The 20,481-nt window shown below is 36.5% G+C and overlaps 1 protein-coding gene across 1 annotated transcript in view; it reads right to left on the minus strand.

The window, feature by feature from the left end:
- Positions 1 to 20,481, minus strand: part of COBL (cordon-bleu WH2 repeat protein) — a 153,543-nt gene that overhangs the window by 62,166 nt on the left and 70,896 nt on the right. The window contains exon 9 of the mRNA XM_084281406.1: positions 9,782 to 9,976. Within this exon, the coding sequence (XP_084137532.1) occupies positions 9,782 to 9,976 (195 nt within the window). The remainder of the gene's footprint in view (positions 1 to 9,781; positions 9,977 to 20,481) is intronic.

Raw genomic sequence — 20,481 nt, forward strand, 5'->3', positions numbered from 1 at the left:
TTTTGTCAGACATGAAAAGAACAAGTCTGGATACCTCTCACTCAACTAACTCAATGTCATGTTTAAAGCTCTTTAGGGAAAAATGAACAAATCACCTTCAAATTACAAATTAATTGTTCTGTGTTCTAATTTCATAGTCATTTACTTCAATATAGAGCATTTTAAGGACCACAGACCTCCTTTAATACTCACAATTGTTTCTAGTAATTGGTTCTGGTACATCTCAATAATGGACCCTGTAATAGGATAGCACTAGCCAGGTTCAGCTCCAGTGAAAATATTAAATAGATAAAACTTTCCAGATTTATGACTGGTTACAAAGACCATTATTTCCATAAAACTTAATTTAGTATATCATCACAGAATTTCACATCTATGAAGCGCAACAGTTTATGTACATGGCTTTTTCAACACAAAGCAATTAACTGAAAATCATTAAGAAAAGCTCTGTGCTTACACACTCATCTTAAAGAAAGAAATATTGCCTAATCCTTTTGGGAAAACTAGATAGGATCCAGGAAAGCAGCATGCTGTAATAGATCTATATGACTTACTATCTTCTGAAAGGTAAAAATGTCATAATTTGCTAAGCAAAACAATAGACCCATCACTACACAAGAAAGAAGTGTACCAACAGTCCATTCCTCAAAGGTCTTGTAATCTAGAAATCAAGCACAGAAAGACAAAAGAAAGTACAGCAAGTAAGCATCAGTAAAATAAACAGTTCATCTGCTTTTCTCTTAAAGAAAAATCTGTCCTAAGTTGATAATGATTGATGACGGTTGGTCTCAGAAGCAACAGCTGTGAGGATAGGGCAGTGAGCATGGAAGACAGTGGCACACCTAAATGACAGTACAAAGCTACAAGAGCAGTTTTTTGGGACTGGGAATTGAAAGTACAAAACGTGACTATCCACTTGTCCATTTTTGTCTTGTGTTCCTCTTTAAATCAATGAGCAATCAATGATTCATTGACATGGATCTGATGCTGATTTCACATGGAATAGGATCAAATCTTTCCTGACGCTGCCTTGCTTTTTTTTTTTTTTTTTGGTTTCAGTGAAGGGCACGTGTTCAATGGAGTGCACTGGACATCAACTACACAGCTCCCAGCTATCTGCAATTTGAGCTGCCCTCCTGCATCTCCCCATTTTGAGATGTAGCCTGAAAATATAACCCTCCTGAAGGGCACTTTGATGCTGCAGTTACAACACTTACGTTGAAACACATATACCAGGGAAGTTGCTTCAGGGGTCATCCTGGAAAGTGATTATTGCTCACATCATTTACTGGCAAAACTTATGACCTCATTCTGCAAATGCAAACCTTTGCACTTAGGACCACAAAATAGAGAGCAAAGATGGGAATAGGAATCAAGGACAGCTGCTTCTGTATTAACAAGAGGCATGTTGCCTGGTTATCTAAGTAGTAGTGATCTAGTGAATTCATTGAGAATGTGTATTACTTCACAGTTATCTACATAGAGTATCATCTGTTTGTTGAGCAGAGGAAAAAGAGCCCATCCCATCCATGAACTCTCAACATCTACAGCGATGTATAAATGAAGTTAATAAGCTTCTAAATAAAATTTCAGACAACAGTATGACTGGAATAAAAGTGCCAAAACAAGTGGGACAGTAAAAGCCTAATGGAAAGTTTCTTAACTACCATACAGTATTTGCAGCCTATGCCATCCAAAATAAGTGGTTTCTACATGAATTTGCAGTGAAATACAGAGGAATAGATACAATTTCCATTCCTAATGGGTTAGTCTATTAATTATCTATTTACTTGTTGTCTATTGACACAGAGAGAACGACTCAGCTACTCTTTGATTGTATCAAAATACTGACTAATGCCAATTGCGTCACAAGTCCCCAGCCTCTTGATCTGGCATTGTACAGCAGTACAATGTACACTACAGCAACTAATATCCAAACTCTAATACAAAAATGAGGAAGAGAGAATGATTTAACAAGTTTTCTTAGGATCTGTACCCCCTCTATAATTTTTAGTATTATATCCCACTGTAAGCTCAAGAACTCTGAAAAGTAACATTAGGTTTGTTTTTAAACCATGACAGGACATCTCATACATCCTTGACTACCTGCTGCTGACTTCTTAACATAAGAAGAGGATTTCTTCGTTATGCTTACATAATTTGGGCACCTGAAGGTTGTTTTTTTTCAAGAAAAAAAGCATCTTTAACAAAGATTCGATATCCCTGTACTCATGACAAAATATTGCTGTGAGGTATCACACATCGCCTGAGGGTTTGATCAAGTCTGCCGCTAACACCAATGAAGATTATGATCTAGTAGTCACGATGTCCTCTGTTAAAAAACAAAGACTAAGGATCTTTAAAAATAACACACGCCATTCACATTTCAGGCCTTCTTAATACACAAAAAGAAAACTGCACCAGAACATACAAAAAAAGGGTACAAAGCCAATCACTAAATTCTTTTTATTTAACTTTAAACAAACAAACAAACAAACAAAAAACTAAAAAGTCAAGTGTTTTCCCTCGTCTTTTAGAAGAAATCTTGCTTTCATATCCTCAGGGAGCTTATGGAAAATTGAGAAGTGATCTACAAGATGCAGTATTTTGTAGAACTAAAGGACACATTTTGAAAAACAGCTTTTTCCTGCAGCAGAAACTGATTCATTGCATCCTTCCTCAGAATGTGAGAAAAAGTATCTGTTATTCTCAAGGGAGACTTCTGGATGCTCCACATAAAAAACAAACCAAAACAAAAACACACAAAAATCCACAAAAAAATGCAGAAAAAACACACCACAAAAGACCCCCACCCACCACCACCAAAAAAACCCCAACCACATTCACAGAACACTTAAGGGGAAAGGAAATGTGTCATAAGAGAAAGGTTGAGAAGACCTCACCCAGAAGACCTCTGAGTCAAAAGAAACCTCCCTTCCTCTCTGAAAGATGATAAAAAAAGCAAGCACTCATATCTTGTTGACTTCTAGCAGACATTTCTGGCTTAGGTGTAACCTATGAAAGGGAGATAACTGATAACTGAGTCCACCCACCCTTTTGTTGAATTATGGGCTCCCTATTAACAAAGAATACAACTGTCAGATGATCTCCACCATGAACTGCTCATTACCTTTCACTTTACGTAGAAATACAGAAAGATTGAATTTAAAAGGGAAGCAAATACCCGTAGCAGAATCCTATTCTGCTGCATTATGAAGAAACAAGCTCTCCTTGTCCCTCAGGTATGCATGAGTATAATCATTTGTGCAAAATTAGGACTGACCAGCTTAGTAAATCTAAACAGATATGAAATTCTGCCCCTTGGGACACAGAGCTCTGGTTAAGAGTAGGGTTTGCACAGCAGTGAACTGGAGCAGATGCACAAAGGAGGAGGTAGAAAGATTACTCAGGAAGAGTGGTCAGGCATAGGGACAGGTTGCCCAGGGAGGTGGTGGGGTCACTGACCCTGTGGGTGTTCAAGGAAAGGTTGGACATGGTTTAGTGGGTGACCAGATGGTCTTGGAGGTCTTTTCCAAACTTAACGATTCCATGATTCTAATACAATAATCTGGTCAGAACAGGGTGCTGACAAAGATGATTGCAGCATAGACACCTGCCCACTATAAACCTCTGTTCTTCAGGTAACCACAGTAACTTTTCTCATTCAGTTGTGATTCCATCCCTCAGTTTCACTACAATTGTAATACCTGCTGGTATCATGACTCTCCTTTAAAATGATGCTTCTGACAGTCCGAGAAAACCTGTCAGAATAAAATGCACAAACAGAAGAAGGCACATCCACACAAGCACAGTCTCTTTGCTAAACACTCAGCTGTTTCTTAGAAGTGAGTAAACTGCAGGAGTATTATTATTATTTTAAATGTCAAACTGATCCAGAGTATCTAGCAACAAAGCAGATTCAAAAAACTTTAACCCATGCAGCAAACAGCGAGCTCTACCGATGGCCTCTTCACTGACACAGCTGCACATACTATGAACCAACTTTACCCTTCACTGCCCTACAGCATTGGTATCCATTGCGTTAGGGTCTAATTTGCAGCCCTATGGAAATACGTCACTTTGAAAACCTGATGTGAACAGCAGTAACAGTGTGATTTCATACCAATCGAGATTATCCCTGCAGTCAGCACACCACAAATCTGTGCCCTTAGATAATGAAGACGTAAGGTGGAAGAGTGGTAATCACTTAGTGGAAATGAGCGTGAAAGATATCTGCTAAAAATCAGGGTATGCTGGCTGGATGTGAACAGCAGAAACAGTTCCTTTGCTCAGATTTTTATAGGAACAATTTCAATTTAAACTTCTTTTGCAACAGAAGGTGGCATAGTGAAGAATAATATGATAATAAAATCACCGTGTCCAGATACTGAGTTGCTGAGCAACCAGACGTAGCTTCTGACATCTTAAAAGTTCAGCAAACATCAAGCTACAAACTCAGCTTCCTAATTATGGACAGCAAGGCTAACTGTTTCTAAAAATCATGGCCACTGTTTAAAGTATATTTTACTTCTCAGGAAGATCATGAATCATATTTCCAAATGGCTCCCAACTTCACCCCTGTGGCATACTCACATGTACATGGGACTTTTGAGAAATGCAAATTCAGGGACTGATTCTGGAAATCCAGGTGAGTGTATGGTTTAACAATTCTTTGACCAGATTTCCTCTGTTAATTATAATTTCAACATAATTTTATTCATATATTTCCTTCACTGCCTTCCCTTTATTTTTACTACTTGAACATTATTCCGTGGTTCTCACTGGCAGTATCAACAGCAGGTATGTTTTCACTACCCAGTGCCCATGTGTGGTGTGATTTGGAGTACTCCAGGGTTGCCTGCAAATGGACATAAATTCAATAGCTTTTAACACGGTATTTCATTTCATTAGCATATCTCATCCTTTGGACACACTCTTAATGTGCTCCATAAACCAGATGGGACACACCTCTCATTGATATATTCCATTTATATTGGTTTATATATAAGAGGACAACGAGTGGTACTGTAGCACAACTTCTCCTGTGAGAAAGGTGTCATTACCAAACGCACGACAATGCTACTCAGAGCCCAGAATGCCTAACCCAGGGGCCTGTCATCTCAGTGGCACTTCTCTCGTGGAGTGGTGATGGAAAAAGAAGTCTTGGAAGCATAAGATGTGCTGGAGCAGAGGAACATGAGCCATGGGAAGCTGCTGTCTCCCACAAGAGTACAGAAACATTTGAAAAGAAAAAAAAAAAAAGAAAACAACAACAGGAACAAAACACCCTTGTGTGGTTGTCAGGAGAATTTTTTAACTAAGATGGTAAAAAATAACTTTTCCTCTGCATTTGCATATTTTTAGTTTTCTTCATTTAATAAAAGATGTACAGCAAATGCTGAAATATCTTCTCCAAATATACAATAAATTTAGCAAATTTTTAACAAGTATTTTTTTTCTCCAGGAAAGATAAAAAATCTCACTTATATTTGTTGATGTTAAAACTATCACCGTAAAGCTAACTACTCATTTAGACATAAAACTGGTCGCAAATAAACTGGAGGTAGGGAGAACAAAACCTGCCAGAAATGCTTCGAGTAAGCTTGTGATTCTCTTTGGCCGCAATATTCCTTTTTATTCATATGAGTAAGCCTCTTCAACAAGCTATTCTTGGTGAGAAAATATCACCCTTGATAAAACACTGAGGGCAAGTGGTCTCTTCTAAAGGAATGGACTTGAGCAAGAACGATGAGTCAACAACTGTCCTCAGCAATCCAAGCTGAGATCTACATGGAGAAGAAAGGTACGTAAGAAGCAAGGCAAACCCCACAGCATGTCACATACATTTGTTTGTTTGCAGCAACATCCAGGAAATCATATAAACATGGGGAAAAAATATATTTTTTGGTGCCTTCTGAAAATGCGAGGCCATTTCTTCACCTACACTAGGAGCAAAGATACAATTTTTAATTGAACCCGCTGTCTTGACATGTTGGCAACTAAAATTAAAAACTACAAAACAAATGCTAGAATATTTATGTTTGCTATATTGCCCCATTCTTCATTCAGTACAGGAATTTGACTGGCTAATAACAAATCCCAGATGCCTCCCGTTACATCTACATATTATATGAAAGTGCTTCTGTTCTGAAAATCACAGCAGCTGAAACAGCACATGGCTCCTTTATCACAGTCTACAAATTGCATTTCTGGCTTCTGGAGTTGACATTAGAGCTATTAAAAAGATGGAGGCACTGAAGAGCCCTCTTCTAATTCTGATGTTGTCTCCAAAAAGCCTCATGATTTTACTCTGAATAAACCACTCAATTTCATAGAAAAGGCTCTTACAGAAAGCCCCTGAGGCCTAATTTATCATCTCCCCTCACTCTAATTTCTGTACTTTTCCATACACACTGAAAATAAAAAGTGATTATTCCCATAAACTTATTTGCCAGTGCACATTAGTCTTGACCTCCAAAAGACTTAAATACTCAATTCTGCAATTCTTCCAAGAAATGACCCAAACCACACTTTTTCTTTTAAAGAGAGGCCAGTGAATAAGCCCCTGAGATGTGCTTAATTCTGTCAGACTTCATGTGTGGCTTCTCTTCATGTGCTCCATAATGGAATACTCATACAGATTTTCTCTTATGTGTTTTGTCTACATAGCACATGCTTTTTGGGTTGTGAACCCAGTTTTTAATATGCCTACAATAAGGTGGCCCCAAATTTTGCTAGCACATCCTCTAAAATTCTGTAACTGTTTGCAAAATGTGTAAAAGAGTTTTTCTTTTTTTTTTTTTTTTTTTCCACCACTCCATGCTCTTTTCTACTCTATACATTCGAACACTTAATGGTAAAACAGTGATATCTGAACAGTGTTATGACAAAGTGTTACTACTATACCTTGGCCTTTTAAAAAATATTTTTTCAATGGGCTTCTCATTATTCTAAATTGCATCACTTGGGAGATGTTTACAAAAAGGGGGAAAAAGTCTCCAGGGAAGAAATCCGTAAACTCCTTTCTTTGACTCTGAATTCCTTTGTAAACTACTTAGTGTATGCACAGCACACTCTGAAACATCGCTCAATTGCACTTCGAACTGAAATAAATACTTGCTAGAAGAGATTTAATACAGTTACAGACGAAATACTACCTCTCAATAGACATGGAAATGGGAAGACTAGAAACAGACTAGGAAAACTAATGATGCTGCAGTAAAAAGTAATTAAAGTTACTGCAGGGGCCTTACCCTCAAGGAGGTAAATTACTGTAAGAAACAAAAGCTGCACAACAGCAAAAATACATTGCCATGATCCACCTATCCAGAAAAAAAACAAGCAGAGAAAATATAAATTTAGAAGTATAAACATCCTTTCATACACACAGAAATTTCTTAGTACAATTACTAGGTAGGGCAATTACATCTATACTCCCAAAGCTTTATGTATGCCATAAAGAAAAGAGAATGCCCTAGAGCTTAACAATGGGTTAAAAATAATGGGCTTGTTAGGTTGGAAAGTCAATCTACGTGTATCCGTAACAGCTCCATTATTTGCTTTTCTATGCAGCTTTATGGAAGGAGACAGTTTAAAAAGAAAAATCCTTCTGAAAGTTCAGAATACCACTGTTTTAATTTTCTATTAATGTGCTAGCTTCACTGGAAATAAACATGTTCCCCTTTTGCAGGATCTTCCTGTTAGTAACAGTTGCACATAAATAAAGTTTTCTAAACAAACATCTTATCTTTTTATGGAAGGAAGTCCATTAATAAGGACTTGACGTCCTTCCCTGAAAAAAAAAAAATCAGTGCTAATTCTTTCCCATAAACTAAAGAAATAAACTTACACCCTGAGATTTTTTACTCTATTTTCACAGCAAACTGGATAGTCTGCACGTAGATAAAATAGAACTGTTTGGGTTTTCATGTAAACAATATTCCTGTTGCTACCTTGTCACAGAATACGCAATAACTAATCTCTTCCCTCAGTTTTTCATTGCTTCATTTCAACTGTACTTCACTCATTCCCGTTTGAACTACAGTGCAGCCTGTGAGCCACTTTCAATCTGGGAGCTGCAGAAGCACATAATAACTGTTTAATATTTTGACATGGGCAACTTTTTTCAGAAAGATGTCCATTACCCAGCAAATGCAGGCAAACTAACTCTAGCAAATGTGCCCATAATATACCATACTCTTCAATAGCTTTGTCAGCTCCACACAACAGTTCTATTGACTAAAATTAATTTTGCTATGAAATATCCTCTGACGCAACCTTCATCTCTTTCCTTTTGTCAAAACAGCTTTTCCTTTAGACTATGAGAATTTGAAGTTGCCACTGTACTGTATGCTACTTTTGACAAATTAACACTTTTTTTCCCCAATGGATTCAGAAAGCCAGCACTTCCATCTATTTGCAACAAAGTTGATGCTAAAATGTTTAGTAAGAGTTTAGCTTCTCACTGTTTTTGTCTAAAACAATTTAAAATGTCAATGCCACAATGCATAGAGATAAGCCTAAGAGAATGTCAGAGTAACACATTATGTGATGACTATACTTGTATAAACTTAATATTTTTATTGAACACATGGAACGTTTAACTTCAGGGGACACAAAAAAACCCATCACAGTATCTACACTGAGAATTTCAAAAGATTTTTTTTTTAACGGTGCACCAAATGTTGAGAAGTAATATAATCATTTCTCTAGAGGTATATCTGTAGATGAGTGTTCTACCAATGGCACCTAACCGTATTTTGAAAGATGAAGCACCATCATGTCCCACCAGTCAAGCTTTTGCCTATCCTAAGAATGGGAAAGTGAAATCTGATAATCCATTACAAAGTCCATGTATCAACTTTGCTTACACAATGCCTCATTGGAAAAGGCACTGAAGGTATGTCTAACGCAGGTAAATAGAAGAGTGACAGGGAGTAAGACTGAGCACTAGACTCCTCCTCATAAGCTAAAATGACCTTGAACATTCCTCCTTGACTCCATTTTGGACTAATAGAATCCACTTTCCAAAAATAAATCTGCTATAGATATGACAAGCTCTAAGCAAATAGAACCAGTCCACATTACATGGCCTTGAAGGTCAACTGGTTCCTTGCATTTTATTTGGCATCCATATCTAGTTTTATGCAGTGACTATTAAAGTTTACATTTAGAATAGAATGGTTTTGTTGATGGTGGAACCAGAAGTCTTTATGTGATTGTGCATGTTTAGTAACACTTTCCCACGTAACTCCATTCTTTTCAGATGGTTAGGTCCTGAAAAAGGTTTTTCTTCTCAATTTGTGTTTAATTCAGCTGACTGTGTCATGGAACATTGAACCTTTTTAAAGGGAAAACAGAACACCACTTTAACATATCTCATGGCACAACTGGGAAATAGGGCAGATCTTCTAGTATCCAGCACAGGAAACAATCCAATAAAGCTATCTAGTCCTCCTGTATAACTACCAACTTCTCTATCCTTACTTCTTCTTCCTCCTCCGTCTTTTATTATAATAATGCTTCACATAGCTTTTCTCATTCAGAAGAACTCTTGATAGTGGGAAAAGCTTGGGGAGGTCTCAAGAGAGCTAAATAAAGTATGTACAAACCCAATGCTTTTTCTAATTTTATTTGGTAAGATTAATTTTGGTAAGTGCTGTGAAGACCTGCTGCAGTTACTGGCTAACCAACAGATGTGTGAATGACTGCAACTCTGACAAATGAACTGAGGGTAGTCAGCACATTCAGCAAAGAAGCTGATTTCTGTGGTTTCAGTTACCTGTACTGCCATCTTTTCCTGTCCGCTCATCTCCATGTTCTGCAACGGAGGTGTCACAACTGGAGGAGGAGGTGCTCTGCGCTTTTTCACTTCTGGGTTTGCTGTCATTCCTGAGATGTTACCAAGGGACAGCGATGAACCGAGGCTACTGGAACGAGAATTCACCGAAGGAGAGTTTGGTGCCGTGGAAAAACCCTGCAAATGGATTAACATGTTGGATTAACATCACTTTTTAAAAACAATGGGAAAGAAAGAAGAAAAACAAGACACATCTGGTTACCGTTTAAACAATGATATGAATAGTCATATACGTTTCTTTGCCAAACTTGCTGAATTGCAAACTGTAACTTTTGGACACTTCTAAAGGTCAACTGGAACAAAGCTTACAGGCAGAATTAATAAATCAGAAGGCACTATGAGCACCTACTGCAGCTTAACAATACTGATGATAGGAACACTACTGCTGCTTGCTATTTAAAATATAAGCTTAAATTACACGTAGTACACATTTCTGAAAGCCAGATTTACTCTCAAGTGAGAACACAATATTAATCAGATGCTGCCTGTATACCAGGCTTGTCTATTTTGTTATTGATATGCTTGATTTACCTAAGACTTCTCTGCAGCTTCACAGAAGAAAAAATCTTCTACCAATAAATTATTTCAAATTTACATGAAAAATCAAGCATAAGTATTTACAATCTGCTAAAGCCAACCAATGAATCTGGTCAAAAGACATCCCAGTGACAGGTACCACTCCAGATTTAAACAGGCCCAGATGAAAGGAGAAGCAGAAACTATTTCACTAATTCCTTAATGTTAAAATTTACTTAGGCTCAAAACTTAATAAAATCAATGGAAAAATGTCACTGATTTCTGAACAAGACCTTCCTACATTTTTATATTAATATGCAATCAGAAATACATACAGTCATACAGTAGTAAATCCATCAATAGAAATGGACTAGGAAACATGATTACTTGAAAATGTGCATTTTTATTTTAGTTTGGACAACTGAAATTCAACTTATTTGCATTTTTAAATTTGCTAACGATGATCTTGTAAATACATTTCCCTCAAAACCTGTTAGTTCCCTTTCGTTATTTATATTAAGAGAAGCCTCCATGCTAACATTACTATTTAATTAAGTTATGAGACAGTTGTTTCTTCTCAGAAATGGCTTCTGTGAAATCATTACTGATACCAATCCACTATGAGCTGGAGAGAGATACCTACTCTGGAAGTGAAGGTTGATGACCATGGTTGATAATGCTGTTCTTATCACAACAGAACATGCTACTGCACGTGCAAAACTCACCCATCCAGGATGTAAAGCTCTCAGGTGAAATTTTGTTCAAGACCACAGAATACATACTAGCAGGAAACTAAAGACCACCACAAATCTCATCACTTTCCAAATAAAAGAAGCTGTTCTTTCAACCTAAGTTCTCTAGTCTGGGAAGTGGAGGAAATGCTCTTCCTCATTTGTATGACTGCTTCATTACTGTGGTGGATACGCATGAGATAGTAGGATAATTCGTTTCTACAAGTGTAAAATCTTAGGTAAAAATTTAAAACACGGGGCATTGAGCTCAAAAAGACAATTAATTTAATTTGAGCACTGTTGAGGAAGCACTCATGAAGCATAACGAGCTAAAATATATAGCGTCACAAAATATACACACATAATACAGGTTCCTGACTGCCTAGCAAGGTTCAGTATTTTGTAGATTCGTATGAAAGCAACTGAAAATGGTAATCCAGATAACAAATTGTTTTGTGTCCTGACCTCCATGTGATAATTACCACTGACTTAAAACTATTTGCTGGACTTTTTGGTTACCTTTTACTTTGCACACTGCACAGACTTCACAATATTTAGCACAAACAATGCATAGTACCAGCCTCCTCTGATCACCTGTAGTTTTACTAAAGGATTAGAGCAGTATTTGCCAGATCTTTTTCATGACTAATTTCTCTGAACTGACTAGCATCAATAGTTTTTTCACCTTTCTAGCAAATGAACAAAAAAGCTCTAATTGGAAGGTGGGGTTTAAGAGACTTGGTCTAATCTTATAAATTAATAAGCTTTTTCCTTGCTCCTACATCTCAGGCAGTGGGAAAAATAATGATCTACTCTAAAACCTATTAAGTTTTAAGTTGATCACAGTCCATATTGTACCTGGTTCTACAAAATAAACTTTGTTCACTCCCGAAGAAATGATTGGGTTCACATGGTGAAATACACAGTAGTCTCCTTTTCCCGCACACTTACAAAAGGACTGAACAAAATCATTTTAAAGTTTATTCTACAGGCTATGCTTTTGTGACTGTTTTAATTCTTTGATTTTCCTTACTGCATTAAAAGGTTGAGAAAATTTGTTCACAGATTTACAGATAAATGAAAACAATAAATAACCCAAAATCTTCCCTCCCAGCATTACAAACACAATGTACTGATAAGAACATAGGATGTACCTAGATTTAAATTAATATCCCATTCAATTCTAACTCAGTGTCTTGTGGTTCCCTTTTCAGGCACTTTCAGATCACTGTGAAGGAACGCAGTCATGAATAACTAAACATTTTAACCTATTTTTCTAAAGCTTAAATTTCCTAAGAGAAGATACAAGGAAAAAAAAGTAATACTAATATGAAACTGTAAATAGTCAATAATAAAAAGACTTTATCAAGAGAAAAAAATGAAAAACTTGGAAATTCCTCTACTTTTTCATCACCCAGTTCAACCTTGATATCAAGCCCTTTATTTACTGACTGAGCATTTCAAGAATATTCATGTTGAGACTTTTCCCCTACAATAAAAACATACTACATCTTCCAAGGGAATGGATTGAGAAAAACATCAAAGTAGTTTTGAAAGCCCCATCATACAGCAGTGAGAGCTCTGTCTAACTGGAGGCAGATCTTCAAGTTCTCCCACAAGTGGAGCCCTTTTCATTATCTTTAAGGAGAAAAAAAAAACACCTTTGGACATGAACCATTGATAAAAGTGTTTTTGGCATTCATTTGGATTCATTTTTTGTTGTAAACCTGACCTAGAGAGACAACACTTTACCCAGCTCTAAAATATTTTAGGTTCAGTTAGATGTATTGCAGCTTCTTTTCAAATCACTGGATTTTGGAGACAGGTTTCAGACAGGCTAGTAGAGCAACAAGTAAGAGCATACAACATTAACTAAGCAAACTTGTAGGGACCTGATATGCACAAGTCATTTGCCCAAACTCCCTCTCATTTGTTCTTGTTTTAATTTGTTATTAGTGGACCTATTTCAGTGGGACTACTCAAATTATAGCAGCATAGGTGAGAGGAAAACCAAACTGAAGCACTACAGCCAGTATAGTTGTCTGAAGAAGACAGCCCTTATCTCCTGTTTCATTTGATAACAGGCTACGGTTAATGTTTTGTTCAGAATCAAATTTGGCTCCTACAATCTGTGTGTTTTTAACTACGCTGCAGAAAAAAAATAATAAAAAAAAATCAGGGCAATGAATTATATAAAGAGCTTTTCAAAACGTTTCCTGACTCGTAAAATCATAGTCTTTGCTAGACCACTGGTATTACAGCACTTTGCCTGCCGTTCTAACAACAATTAAGTAATGCAAACTAGCAAGAAAAAAAATTTCCTCTTCTTTTTTCAAATTAAGCTGAAGCAAACAAACACAGATGGACCAGCATAGGTCACCAGTAAACCTGGCCTCTAATTGAGCAAGTGTCTTGAACAGGTCTTAAACTTCAACCCCAGACCAAAGTCCATTTCAGTTCCATGAAGCAGATGTTGGAAGGAAGCAAAGAACAGCTACATCTGTTCTGATGTATACATTGTTCAGTGTTACACTTGCCGTGGAGTTTTTTCCTGCTCCTTAAACTTCTGAAATATAAGGGACCTTCTTTATTGTTAATGCATATGACTCTTTAGGGATAAGCAGTTTGTTTCAGTGTTTTCCTCCCAGTTCTTCTAGTGGAAAATTAGCTTTTGGATGGCCAGTACTGTTTAAAACACAGAAGCATAAAGGCTCAGAGTAATCCGGTGACTTAGGCATACCGATCCCATGTTCAAAAGAATTTGACTTTCCACAAGACTACCAAAGGCCATAGCCCACTGAACTCAAGACAGGTTATGAGTCTAAAGCAGAGGCCAGTCTGTGTTCCTAGACCATCACCCTGCAATGCAATTATAAAATGCCTTTTGCAAACTATTCGCTTTTTAAGGATGAACAGGAGAGGAGCTCTCACATCTTACAGGTACTTCCAAAAAAAAAAAATAATATAAAGATCGTATTAATAAACAAATTTAATTTTAAACTATCTATTAAAAATCCATTAATATGTAACAGTACTGTTGTGAGAATTCTGTTTTACAAAAACAGGTACCTATAAAAAGGGAAGTCATCTTATGTTTGTTTCCAAAAGATATCCCTGATATAAAACTCGCTTACCCAAAGCCCTGTTATTAGCATTTCCTTGATTTTCTGATGACACTAAGTGGCATTTAAAGGTCAGCAAGGAAGAGACTGCAGCTTGCCTGTGAGAGCGAACTGACTTCCCGTTCCCTGTCCACACCGGTCAATAAAAATTTTTCAAAATGTCAAGTTCTTTTCTTGTGAGGTTGCTATAGCCAGGGCTTTCTTCCGCAGCTCTCTGCCAAAACCCACATGCTTGAGCTCTCAGTCTTGTTATGCAACTTCCTTCTGAGAAGTTTTTAAATCAAAGGTAATCAGTTGGGTTGTTTTTTAGCACGTGATGTATGGGACACATCAGCAAAAAGTTTTTTTTTTCCCCAAGAACAGAGACAAAAATAAGAATACAATATCATAACAGAAATTATTTTTTTTATAATTATACCGTGGGCAAATATGAAAAATAAGATCTAGAGCAGGGAGACAAATCCATCTACACAGTGACAAGAATATTTATGCCTGTTGCATGTTTAAACTCCACTAATGTAAACTCTTATTGATTTGCTGAATGATACCCCAACTGGTTACAATTGGCCATTTAAAATGCCAGACATGTTATGTCAGATCTACTGCACAAATTAAAAGTTAGTCTGCTTTCTTTGAGATGATACTGAAATTCCTTATACTAGCATTAAATTTGACAACACCAAAATTGAATCCAAGCTCCTTTGCTTCAAAACTGAAGCAAAATACTGCCATTGATGAGATTGCTTAGAGACTAAAAAAAAAAAAAAAAAAAAAAAGAAAAAGAAACTGTGACCACTCAAATTTTCAACTGGCCACATTGAATATGGTTTGTTTTTTGTATTCCCTGAATCATCATATCATGATGGTACTTGCATACAGCCTGCAGCCAGAAAGCAAAAAAATCTTTTATTGCTCTGATTTTTTTTAATGAATTTTTATGCAATTTACTTTATGGTGGTTTATCATCTCATTCTCTGTTCATATTGGTAGGAAATAACCTGGTCATCTCTCTCAGTATTAAAAGAGAAGGACAACTATTTAATTTTTACAGCAGTAAATCATATGGGCATTATCATCTTGATTTTAGATATCTGATGAGGCTTTCAAGGTCCTACTGTAAAAGTTTTGAGTTATGTTTTAAGTCTGTACAACTCCAACCCCACCTTACACTTGTGTAAGTCTATTTTAGAATCTAGCCTGCAATTCCAGATCCTTAAGGCTACGTGGTGAACATCAGAATACTCAGACAGCCAGAATCAGAAATGCCTAAAAATTTTCTCTCTCCTGTGCCCTTTCAGTTCTCCCTTACCATGGCCAACCACATTTCTTCCATTTTAGTAACAAGTTTGTTAATCAGAAATCCTAGCAATGCCAGGTGCAAGGAGATCACCTACTTTACCAGGTCATCTACTGTATTTCCCAGCACTGAAGTAGCACAACCCAGCTGTCCCTGCAGAAGTTACTAAAACCTTCCTATGACACAGGTCCACACTATCCACAATTACTCTGTTTTACTGCTTAACTGTCCTTAACATAACAAAATATTTTTCCTTGTACTTTAAGTACAATTTCCCTTCTGAGAAGTTTATCTGATTCCTTCTTGTCCTCACCTTAGTAAGGTCATTCAATGTAAAATATCCCGATGTCTCTAGAGCTACGAGTGCAACTTTGGTTTATGTTTACTTTGCACCTCCTGTGGTGTCCAACCTCTTTGAAAGAGTAGAGAAAAACCTAGGTGATTGTTCTTTCAGCCTTTATAGTATGAAAGTTACCACCTGGGAACTACAAAAGAGGAAGCCTCCAGGAGAAAAGTTTTCAGAAACAATCAGAGGAAACTTAAGAGTGGGCTGCTTGTGAATTTCTAATATTAAATAAGTGTGGATATTATTTCAAGCCCCGTGCACTACACTGAGAACAAAGAGGGTGCCCAAGCAGAGAGCTTCCAAAAACCTTTTTTCAGTTTTTGTTAAGCTTTTTGTGTGTGAAGTAATCTTCAGAACTCCTTTGTCGCTTGGAAATCTGACAAGTATTGAATGAATATAGCAAAATTCTCAAAAAAGTTTATTACTTTTTTATGAACAGTGAAATATTTGAGTTTGATGCTTAGGAATATTATTTTTTAAATCAGATCATTAGTGGATTAGAAAACATGGACTGGGAATACATGCATTCCAGCTAAACATAAACTTGTCTAAATTCTTGGAAATGCAAAAATTGGATGCAGTATAATCACATCTAACTGCTAATATCAGCATCACCTACTACTGCTAACTTCCTCAGTATTCAAGCAGTCTCAGATCACAAATTTAATCTCAGTTCTCCAAAGCTGAATGAACTATTGTGGCACATATAAAGCAGTGGAATACACATCTATGAATTCAACAATGTGTATATAATATTCAAGTACTTTGTTGAGATTGTCAATTTATATTTTTTCAAGATTTAATAATGGATGTGATTCCTCAGTATTTTGAGAATAGAAGCTGTCCCTGAAGTATGGCTCAATATAGGAATTTGCAATAAAACCTGCTGACTCTTCCATTTTAGCACTGTACTTCAAAACCTCTGGTGATTTAAAGTTCAGTATATTTACTCCAAATAATCTCTCCTTTTCCATTTTTCACTATTCTGATTTTCCCAAGCCACACGACTCTTCATGCTTAATGTAATTTTTGTCTACTCAAAACCACTCCTGTGTCAAAAGTAGCAAGAATTCATCTGAGAAAGTATCCCTGCTAGAAAGAAAAAAAACAGTCATATATCAAGGGAAATGGATGCAATGATTTCCTTCCATCACAGCCATACATGCAGATGAGGGAAGACAATCTAACCTCATTTATGTTTGTATGCTTGTATTACCTCTTCTGTTTAAGTGACAGTGTGCTGCATATACATTAAAAAAAAAAAAAAAAAGTGTATCCCAGCAGAATAAACAAAAATAAACTTTTTCGACAGGGGAGAGCAGACACTACATTTTCTAACTGGTGGACAGAGGGAAAGAAGGCAGATCAATCTCTAAACATTCTCAGAAGGTGGGAGCAGGAACCATGCCTCCTGGTGATAATGGGAAGAACTAAGTGTTTGAATCAGTGTTTGGGAGGCACACAAGAATTATTTGTGCCCTCTGATATCAATCCAGGCACTTAAGTCACTGCAGTAACAAGCAAGCATGCACCCTAGGGCCTTGTGAATCAGAGCTGAGGAACTTGGTAACAAGAAGGGAAAACATCTTGATTCAGAGCTCTTAGCATTGACAAGCCAACCTCAGTTCAGTGCAGTGAAAATGCACCTGCTACAGGTCTGTCTCATGCTCAGTTTGTTTAGTTTCTGCCACTGAGTGTCCTGTGAAGGATAAAAAATCATTTTGTTGAAATCTGAAGCTAATTAGTCACAAATGAAAGAAACTGAGGTTGCTGAACATTCTCTTCTAAACGAATGTGATTGGTAAAATAAGTAGGTGTATGTTCAGAAAAGCAAGCTTCAGCTCATAACCACACAAGCTGAGATATTTTCCACTTAATATTCCAGATATAAAGTAACTTCTGCCTTCTACCACATTCTCAATTTCCAGAAATACAACTAAAAATCTGTGAAACATGAAATTATTGGAAGATATTTCAACATTGTTATAAATCTAATGACATCCACGAAACAGCCACAAGCTTTAGCATGCGTTACATGCATATCTAATCCCACAAAATGCCATGTTAAGATAAAGGTGACATACAGATCACAGAGAAATCAGACACATTTATGCACGAGCTCCCAGAACACGTCAAATTCCTTCACGCCCTTCTCGTGCTGTGTACCTGATACCATCCGGCTAAATGCTTTTGATTTATTTATTTTTTTCCCTGGATGACAGATGTATTTTAAATAGCTCTACAATGTAAATATTCTTGGTGTTGTTTTGGATATGTAAATCCCAGTGAGACAAAACCATCATTAACATAGCACAAAAAAATACATCAGCACTGTATATTTTCTGTGCTATGTGGTAGTTTAATACAACGTTTACTGTCCACCACTCTGGCAGGAGGTAGGACTGCATGCAGACTGCAGAAGTGAATTTGCAAGTCAAGCTGAACCACGGGTGACAATGTGATGCTGGCAGGTGCTTAAAATAAAGTTTCCTTGCATTTCATACAAGTGTGAAACGTTTGATCTTGTCTTTCAGAAATACATAGACAACTTTGTGCGTTATTTGTTAGAATGCTGTCTTTTTCTTTCTTTAAAAAAAAATAAAATACTGTTTGGGGAAAATACCAGAATCAATTTATATATAAAATGCACCCTCTCAGGGCTGATTTACATCTTTCTGGTTAGACTGCTAAAAACTCATCTTCCACAAGTCCAACACTTTTTGTCACAACACATTGTCAAAATGCATCAGCCGATTAAAAAAAGACCATATTTTGAAATATAGATTTTTCATAACTGTCAGAAATATGAATATGTAAAGGCAGTATGGGGAAAAAGATTAAATTCAAAATATTATCACAAGGGAATGGCTAACAAAATAGTCAGCAAATTCAGCTACTAACATTATTTATCATTTTTTGGATGGTTGCATGCATATAAACTAAATAACTGTATCATTATGACAGATAAATGACAACATGAAAAAAAAATCGTCATGTAATATGCCAAGCAATTAAAAAAAAAGGAAGGAGGGGGAGAATAAACTATGAAGAAAAGGGAAGGTTTATCCAAGATAAAATGTCTCATCAAATGGGGATGGAAGATGGACTTGCACTGATAGATGTGGAAGAAGCTTGGTGAATTACAAAATGAACTGGGAAAAAAAAACAAAAAACAAACAAACAAACACGGAAAACACCACAAGTCTCTTTTGGATATCTGTCCAAGTTGTTCAAAAGGAGAAGAGGACGAAGTATTAAAGAAAATAGGAAGAAGTAGGAAGAAATAGGGTAGCAACAAAGAGATGGTCATTGCAGATAAAAATGAAGTGGGTATGTTCACCAGATTTGACCAGAGAGGAAACCCCTGCAGAAATTCAAACACAATAATCTGGAAAAGGAGAGGAGCAAAGCAAAGAGCAGAAGACTTCAGAAAATGTGATGATAGAGTACTGGCTCATATCCTGGAGAAGAAACAATGAGCTCAGGAGATTATGCACAACAGAAAACATATTCTGCAAGAAAATGCAATGATTGTTCATATGTTAGTCCAGGAAGATGGCAATGTTAATGCTCAGTTGTTGACATGAGAATGGTGGTGGTAGGGAAATCACATGAACAGAACTCAAACTGGTAAAGATTCAGCACTGAAAAGAAGAGGGAAGGGGGTGAAAATATGGATTTGTGAGTATGTAATAACTATTCCTGTGCTAGGAATTCAATGCATACAGACACGCAATGAGGCAGATTGGAAGAAAATAACCAAAGAAACATCTTAAAACCAACCAAAAGATGTCTAGAAGTCAATGACAGACACTAGTGGAAAAGTAGGTTTTAAATAAAGGAGAAGTGAGAATTACAGAGGAAAATTCACATGGATTCTAACATTCAGTTCAATGTTCGTATAGAAAGGAGACAAAAATATCACAGCAGAAGGGAAACAAAAAGGAAAGAACATTTAAAAAGAGTCTGTTTACACTTGGCCATGGGAAGGCCATTAATAAATCTAGTGAGAACAATCTTGGAAGAATGAAGATGGAAAAAGCCAAATTTTTGTAAGTCTGAAAAGGCTGCTTTCTCCTTTCAGTTACACTTTTGCATTATTTAAAAATAGATGAGCTCAACCAAATAGTGAAGCACAACCAAGCCAAAAATCAAAATCTGTCTTTATTAATGGCCTGGCAACAGACTCCAGGAAAAGGGGAGTTCAAAAGGTCAAAGACCAACAACAGCAAAAAAGACATTTTCGTAATTTCCACTGGTGTTAAGCATTCATCAATCATAAATAACCGCAAAAAGGATCAGAGGTCCTAAGCAAAATTAATTCATCATTGCAGTAAGAGGTTATTTTTTCTAGGCTCAGTGATTCTTTTAAATCAATCAGCCAATGTGATCACTCCATGGAAGATATAAGCTGCCATATTTGTGATATATGTCTTTATAAAATTCAAAGTATTTTGAAAAACTACCAAGAAGAACTTCCACTGCAATAAATTCTTTTAACATATAGGGGCTAGAGTTGAACATCTTCAGTATATTTTCACTGTAGATATGCCAATGTATACTGGAGGAGGAGATGGAAATTTCACTTAAAACATACAATTTAAAAAATA

This window comes from Netta rufina (assembly GCF_964035555.1).
Source record: "Netta rufina genome assembly, chromosome: 2".
Lineage (NCBI taxonomy): Eukaryota > Metazoa > Chordata > Aves > Anseriformes > Anatidae > Netta > Netta rufina.